An 8,264-nucleotide genomic window follows, 5' to 3' on the forward strand; every position below is an offset into this window, starting at 1 on the left:
GTGCCCAGGCCCACGGCGGTGGTGCGAAGGGCAGGAGGGCGCGGCCGGAGTCACGGTGGTGCATGTTGACACGGAGCAGCCCCTGGGCGCTGGTCCAGTTCCGCAGCTGCCTCTCCCAGGCCGGGGAGCTGCTGTACACGGTGGATGCGTCCAGAAAGGAGGTCAGCCTGTTTATCTGCTGTCGTGGGCGTGCCTGGGACAGGTTGCCGAGGACCGCGCCCGGGGCCCCGCTGCTGCAGGCGCAGGTGGCAAGGGAGCGGTAGAAGGGCAGACACGCCCTGCTGGAGCCCGTGGGGGCATTTGCGGGGAGCTGCCGGGCAGAAGACGTCCTATTTAAGGGCACTGGCAGCTCTGGTGAGGACTGTCCCGCGCCCCAGGCTCCTCTCCAGGGCAGCGCTCAGTCCCGCCAGCCCTCCTGCCCTGCCCTCTCCCAGCTCCCTGCCTGCAGAGGCCAGGCAGAGGCGGGTCCCAGCCCAGGGGCCAGCACCTGCTTTCCAAACCTGGGGGTCTCAGCGGAATGGCCCCTCCAAGCTGCTGGCAGGTTCCTGCATCTCTGGCTCAGTGTCCCTTGGGGGTCTGCCCCCTATCTTCCCCTGTGAGGGAGTCTCCCTTAGGAACACAGTGAGCAGAGCCCACCACTAGTCCAGCCCCAGGAAGGACTCTCTAGGAAAAGGAGACCTGGGACCCTCTCCACTCTGCCCTTCTTCAGCCTCCTTCGGTGGAGGTCCACGATCTGCCACCTTTCATGGGATTCTTGTGAAGAGCGGCCAGCCAGGCTGCAGGGCTCCCTGAGCTGTGTAGGGCCCATGCCCGTCAGCATCCCCCCATGCACGTGCAGGATGGAGCTCTGCTCGGAGGCCCCCGCAGCCGGGAGGCGCAGCCAGCTCCGGGCCCCACTCGCTCCGGTACCACCTCTGCACGGGTAAATGAGAATTAGCACAGCACATGCAGTTTTCATTTTTTTCCTTTGGGGGGCAGCAAGTGGTGTAATGGTTACATTGCTAGATTCCCCTATGGCCTGCTGTGGTTCGAGTCCTGACCCAGGCAGCTTGAAACTCATGCCAGTTGCAGGTGCGTGTGTGCCCAAGATCCTGAGAGGAGGGGACCAGCAGTTAGCGTAATGGCGATGTCGCTGGACTCCCATGTAGTCGACCACGGTTCGAGTCCTGGACCCAGTGGCTTAAACTCACGCCAGGCGTGTGTGCATGTGTGCCCAAGATCCCGAGAGGAGAATGGAGGAGAAGGGATTGTGGCGTTGCCATCCCCCTGGGGGGTGATTTCTCGCTTTCTGTCTCTATGTCTCTCTCTGTCTGTCTGGCGAGCGCACGTGCCCTACAGCAAAAACCTCTCCAAAAAAAAAAAAGATCCCAAGAGGAGGATGGAGAAGGGATTGCAGCATGGCCATCCGCCCGGGGGGTGATTTCTTGCTTTCTGTCTCTCTGTCTCTCTGTCTCTGTGGCGAGAGCACATGCCCTATAGCAAACATCTGTCGAAATATGTTTTTCATTTTCATTTTTTTTGCTTACTTTCCGTTCATCGTGAAGAGCACATGCACGTGTGCACACCTTGGGAGATGGAGGGAGGGCGTGGGAGAGGGAAACGTGTGACAGGCTCGTCACCCCCCATTTCCCAGAGATCTTGGGCATGTGCACACGTACCTGGCTTGCTTCCTGTCTACAGGGCCTGGGATCTAACTCCCAAGGGCCCCATGGCTTCCAGCACCCACGGCTCAGCTCACTGTGGCACACTGCATCACTGAGGCGGGGCCGGAATTTGCACACAGCCCTCGAGGGCAGTTCTGCATCCCCACAGGAGGCCCTGCACCTGCTCATGCCTGGCGTCTGCCCTGGTGGCCTGTCTGCTAGGAGTCCTGCCTGCAGGTTTCCGTCCAAACGCGTCCTTGGTTAGAACGACCGGGGTGCTCCTGGCCAGGTTCGAAGACGCACACCACGAAGGAGCGAGGGCAGACACCGTTGTTTGCTACCTACTCAGTGCACACGGAGAGGGCTGGCGGCCCATACCAGGCACAGAGTGTGCATGCATGTGACACGACAGGTGTCGAGACCCGACAGCACCCACATGCGTGTACACTGAGAAGCAGAACGGCCAGACGCTTCAGCATGACCAGCCCCGAGCCGTGCGGGACGCGGCCCAGCCGTGCGCGCTGAGGCCTCATAACCTCCTTAAACAACGCCCAGGTGCTTCCCAGAACAGCTGTCCGCCAGGGGCCGCTGCCCCTCAGCTTCCTGTCAGAGTGTGGCAGAGAGCTCATTTCCCATGTGTCCAGGGTGGGGCCTGTGAGTGACAGGTTACCAGGGCAGGTCCCTGAGGGAGCCCCGGCGGGGTCGTAGGAGCAGAACGAAGAAGGAGAGCCAGGGACAGACGTGCTCTGTGAGGCCACCTCTGCCTGCTCCCCATTCCTGACACCTCTGGACTTGGAGCCCCAAAGACGTGGAGCCCTGCGAGCACACCTGTTCCCTCGTAGCACACCCGTGTCTGGCGCTTCTGCCGCTCCACCAAGCGGGCCACACGGCGGGTCATCACGTCTGCGCTCCGGTCACCCAGGAGCTCCACACGGGGAAGGGCCCCCAGCCAGTGCCGCCTTGGTGGGAGCGGCAGCTGGGCGGTGTCCTCACGCCCATGGTGGGCTCTCTGTGAAGGGCCAGCCCTGGGCACCCTCCCTACCGCGTGCCACACAGGGACTTTGCTGCAGGGCCGGAGCGCGGTGCCCTGGGAATGGGACACTCCCTGAGTGCACGTGTCCATGCCGGATGACGTGCCCCGATGAGCTACCTGGATGGGGAAGCACGGATGCTGGTTCTCGCACGTCAGCAGGCAGTCGGCCCCGCCCCCGAGCGCCCCGCCGGTGCTCTGCGGCGTGAAGGCGACGTCGTGCGCGATGTACTGCCCCCACACTGTCAGGAGGTCTGAGTACTGGTCGTCCTCTGTGATGGCCTCATTGGAAACGCGAATCACTTGTCTCGTCACCTCCCGTACCTGGGTGGAGAGAGCCTTGTGTCATGACGCAGGAGGGCCACGTGGTGGCACACGGATCACGTATCCGGCCACATCCGTGGAGCTGCAGGAGCACACATGGGCTCTGTCCCCTGCAGTCATGGGGAGGGCTGAGCTTTGAAGACAGCCACGCTGGGGCCTGAATCCCCACCACTGAGCTACGACGTGAAAGCCCGAGCTTAGTCTCCTCACTTGAAAATGGGTGAGAACCCGGGCTTTTGGGTGGTTGGGGGTCATAGCAAGAGTCAGTACCAGACAGTGGCCACGGTGGAGTCGGCCCGCAGTCAGGGTGGAGCTCTAGCTAGGGTACCCCGTGGCCTGGGCACTGGTGGAGCGTGTGTCCTACTGGGTTTCCAGATGCGACGTACAGCGCCACTCACGCGCATGCCACAGGAAAGCCACTTCTCTGCCTTTCTGCCCGGACGCTGCAGCGTGACCATGCGCCTCCCCGCCCTGGGGCCTGGGCAGGTGAGTGGCTTCCTTATTTCCGATATCTGGGTGGAGAGGGACTTGACCCTGGGAAGGCCCCTGCAGGTGGGGTTCAGGATGTGCACATGGTGGGACTAGGGCCGGGCCACGACATCCGGGGGGTGCTGCGGTGGGCTGGGGTGGGTAGGCGTGTTTAGCACGTGGAGTGGCCGAGTCTGTGAGCACAGGGGTGGACTGTCAGAGGAAGAGAGGCCCCTGCACCAGAGGCCCACGCCTGACTCCTCAGAACACGCAGGTGCGGTGCTGCTAAGGACTGGGAGGTAGAGGGGCTCCCTGAGTTTCCCAGGGGACCCCCGGGCCATGGGCACTCACAGCCTGGGAGCCTCCAGCCGGTAGTCAGAGAACAGAGGGGAGAGAAGCCACCCGCTGCCTTCGCAGTCACACCCAGCAGAAGGCTCCTCTGCAGGCTGGGAGGCAAAGAGGCAGGCTCTCCCCGGAGCCTCCTGCAGGGTCCAGCCCTGTCAGCACCTCGGGCTTGGCCCAGGGAGGCCAGGGGACTGACTTGCAGAACTGGAGGTAATGAACCGGGTCGTCACGACCCCACGGTGCCACCACCGTGACCGTCCACCTCAGAGGCCCCGGAGCCTGGCATTTCTAAGTGTCTACGGGATTCTGAGCTGATGCGGGCTTATGGAATCACCTTGAGTTCAGAAACCCCAGGAACCAAACTGAGGCAGCATCTGGTGGGAGACAGCTAAGAGGGCACCCCATTTTCCGATGGCACAGCAGAGGTGAAGGTTTATAGTCAGGCAGAGGCATGGGCCTGATTGCTGGGGCCGGGCCAGGTCTGAGCCACCTGCTAACTCAGAACCCAGCTGGCCCCTCGGCTCCACCTCCTGGGAGGCGAGAGGCCGGGAGAGGACCACAGCCTGCTGTGGTCCTCTTAGAGCCGGCCCACGGGCACATGTGCAGCACGAGGTGGTTCCCTCCTAGTAAGAAGCAGTGGGCACCCTGGGCGTGGCCGAGGTGCCTACCGGGGGCAGGGGGAAGCCGTTGTACAGGTAGCCAGGGTTCCAGCCTCTGGGTTGACTGAAGCCATCCTCGTAGGTGGCGGGGAGCCACCTGGCCAACGCCGTGTCCGAGGCACCCCATGTGGGATGTTCTCTGTGGAAACAGCGGGGGTAGTTTGGGCAGGGAAAGAAGCTGTGAGCCCCAAGACAGTACCCCGCCAGGAGAGTGTGGAGCAGCCCCCCAGCATCCCATTGTGGCCTACGCCTGTGGCAACAAGCGCTGTGTGGACGTGGCTGGTCCCAGCAAACCAGTTCTCAACCCTCAGAGCCCGCTGCCTCCGCAAGTCAGTCTCCTGTCCCACTGGCCCACTCCAGACGCCTCCTCCGACCTTTCGTCCGCCCTTTTAGAAGTTTCTGTGAGCATGTCCCTGTAGGGCAGTGGCTTCAGGCGCTCACACGAGGAGAGAGCCTGTCACACCACGAGACCTCGAAACACCACGTGCGTTTGTCACAAGAACAGTTTCTATGAGAAAGGCAGTCCTCCAGAGCTCTCCCAGCTGCTCTAGCTCAGGAGAGAGCTGGTGGGCAGGGACGTGGGCTAACACAGTGACCGGACTGCGGGAAGGGCCTCACGCATTGTTCGCTTTCTCTACGTAAAGATGCAGCGGGACTTTTCCAACAACCTAGTATTTGAGTTAAAAAGAAAGTGAGCCTTTCCTGAGGAAGTTGCAGCTGACAAGGATTTGACAATGAAAATGGATCGGCTGAGTAGGCCAGACAGAAATGCTCTCCGTAAGTAGGTCCATCTGCAGCGTGACCCCGCTAGCTCTCCAAAATTAGGTGGACCTGCAGGGTGACCCCACTGGCTCTCCGAAACTAGGTGGACCTGCAGCATGACCTCGCTGGCTCTCCCTAACTAGGTGGACCTGCAGCATGGCCCCGCTGGCTCTCCCTAACTAGGTGGACCTGCAGGGTGATCCCATGGAGGGAGGCTCTGAGGGGGGCAGCCTGTGCTTTCAGAGGCTCCTGGCCCCTCCAGGGTCCAGCACAGACAGTGAGCTTCCGAATTCTGCCGAGAAAGGCATTTCAGGCCTCCAGCTCACAGAGCTTGTGCTACAACCGCACCCGACTCTCAGCAGCGAGGTGGCGGCCGGCAGACAGGATGGCTGTCCTGCACGTGGACCTGCAGAGCCAGGAGTACAGACCCAGCCCATCGTGTGGGGGCATGACCATGGTGGAGCCCCTCCCTGCACCACACGTGCAGTTTCCAGGGACGTACAACAGCCCAGAACGAGCTGAGAAGTGCCGTGTACAGTCCCAGCTCTGCTGAGGACACCCCAGGGCTCGGCGTTGCTCGCCCCCGACCTGTGCCCCCTTCTCCCAAAGAGGAGGCCCTCGGTCATCACCACACGACAGACAGGAGGGCAGAGGGCAGACATCGCTGCCGGGTCTGCTGTGTGTCTTTGTCACCATTGCACGTGCCACTGTGGAGGCTCTGGGGCTGCCAGGGGGGAGGACGTCCACCTTGGCCTGTCCTGTGCTCCCTGTCCCGGGGCCCGAGGAGCCGAAGTCGACGCCTTCCCTGTCTGACATCCAGAGTAAAGCTTCGTAAACCTGAGTGCTGTTCAGAGACGCTGAGCGTGACCTGCACACCCTTCTCCCAGCACAGCTGGCCCAGGCTCCGCGCTTCCCGTCCCAGGGCAGTGACCAGTGGACATGCACCTGCAGGCACCTGACTCCCCCACGACAGAGGCGGCTGGAGCCATCCCTCACTCCCTCTGCACAACTCCCCACGCGGCCCTGCTCTGCTGCAGGCAGTGGCGGGGGCGGCTGCAGGCAGTGGCGGCTCTGTGCTGGACCAGGTACTGGACCAACAGCCCCGGGAGAGACGGGCTTCCAGCACAAGCTGGCAGAAGGCCCGAGGCCCCGGCCTGGCCCTCTGTCATGATGCTGCCTGGCTTTCACTGAGGCTCACCTGCTTGGGAAGCCCACCCTCACCTCCTCTGCCAGGGAACTCCTACACGCCCCTCGAAGGCCCGCAGACAACCTCCAGGGCAGCGCCCGTCCGCCTCTGCCTGTGTGGAGCCGTCGGTCCAGGGTGCGGCAGGGCTGCAGTTCCCAGCCCCCTCACTGTGCCTTGAGATCTTGGGTGCGGAATCAGCTTGGAACCGCCCTCACCCTCACAGCCTGTGCTGTCAGCACCCGCGTGCAGAAGGCACGGGGTAAGAAGAGCCCGGGGCACCTCACTGTGCTCTGCCGGGACTGGCTCTTCACGGGACGTCCTTCACCGTGAGGGCCTGGCTCCCTGAAGTCCACCCGGGCCTCTATTTGCCCAAAGTGTGGGTGGCTTGCCTGCGGCTCAGACGCTGTCGGGGAGGAGCAGAGTGATCAGCGTGTTCCAGTAATGGTGCCTGAGAGCTGGCGGGCCTCGGAGCCCAGGGCAAGTTGGTGCTGTGTCTCCGTAGGCAGCCGGCGCTGCTCCAACAGCGAGGGCTGAGGGAGGAGGGCCAGAGGGAGCCCACACTGCGGCTGGGACACGCAGGGCGGGACACGGCCAAAGGTGAAGGCAGAGTGTGGGCGCACTCAGGCCTGCATCACCTAGACTCCTGGGGACAGTGTGGGGTGACTCTGAGAACCCTGCGGAGGCTGTGGTTGCCTGTGTATGCAGGGATGGAGGGAGGGCCCAGAAGTCCTGCTTTTGGGGCCACTTTTCAGTTCAGGCCACTGGACACACTTCAGGGTGCAGCCACGCAGTCACGGGACAGGGCACTGGGAGAGCAGAGCCCAGGCTGGTCCCGGAGTGGAGGGTTCACTGTCAGGCAGAGGACAGGCGGCCTGTCTTGGAAGTTCCCTGTGACATCGCCAAGACCAGCCTGAGGGTGCCAGGCTGGGCGGAGCGGGGAGGGATGGAACAGCCGCCTTCTCCCTGCGCCCAGGGCCTGAGACCTGCAGGGCTCAGAGGCTGACACCTCTGGATGGGGCGACCCTGCCACAGCTCCTGGCCCTGGCTCCACCTGCCTGTGCTCTGCAGCAGACCCAGCTGCGCCTCCACGGCGGGAGGGGCTGGCTCCCTGCCCTGGAGCTGGGGCCCAGGCCTCTCTCCCCAGGGACACCTGAGCTACTCGCGACCGCCCAGGACAGGCTGTCGGTGTGTGGGCGCCTGTCCCCCCCGGCAGGTTCACACAATGTGGGCTCCCCAGGCCTGTTCTGACTCGCAACTGTGCATGTACCCAGAACCCCGGCGCACTGTAGCTGCTGCGTGATGCAGCGGGCCAGGGGGCACTAGATAACCCACGCGCCACACATCCACACATGCATGTGCCCACGGCTGCTTGGCATGTGTGCACGGGGCCACACGTGCACGTGCCCATGGCTGCATTGCATGTACACACAGGGCCCAGGCAAGGCCAGCCTCAGACCTAGGGCGGCACGGCGCTGTCAGTCAGGAACATGAGGAAATCCCTCCCCACCTCACAAAGCATGTTGAACAGCAGGGAAAAGGGTTTTCTGATAAACAACGGCTGCTGAGCTGGACCTCTCGGCAGCACGGCCCTCGCTGCTTCCAGACCCGCAGAAGAAAGAGCGAGGCCGGCCAGAGCGGAGGTGCTCCTGGCGGACGGTATTCCGGGGCATGGCAGCCCTGACTCAATGAGTAGCCGGAGTCCCCAGTCCGCTCGTCCAGACAGGACTTCCTGCAGCCTCTATGACCGGGGGCTCCCCGGAGGACCTGCAGGCTGAACAGGGGCCTCACAGGCAGCGTTCGGCGGACGGCAGTGGCTGGTGCTGCAGCTCATGGGACTCTCCGCTCCC

General features: G+C 63.1%; 1 protein-coding gene across 1 annotated transcript in view; it reads right to left on the reverse strand.

The window, feature by feature from the left end:
• TPO (thyroid peroxidase) overlaps positions 1-8,264 on the reverse strand; it is a 44,710-nt gene that overhangs the window by 19,189 nt on the left and 17,257 nt on the right. The window contains exons 5-6 of the mRNA XM_006153526.2: positions 4,479-4,608; positions 2,794-2,997 (exon numbers count right to left, since the gene is read on the reverse strand). Coding sequence (XP_006153588.1) covers positions 2,794-2,997; positions 4,479-4,608 — 334 coding nt within the window. The remainder of the gene's footprint in view (positions 1-2,793; positions 2,998-4,478; positions 4,609-8,264) is intronic.

This window comes from Tupaia chinensis, unplaced genomic scaffold (genome assembly GCF_000334495.1).
Source record: "Tupaia chinensis unplaced genomic scaffold, TupChi_1.0 Scaffold000377_5, whole genome shotgun sequence".
In the NCBI taxonomy this organism is placed as follows: Eukaryota; Metazoa; Chordata; class Mammalia; order Scandentia; family Tupaiidae; genus Tupaia; species Tupaia belangeri.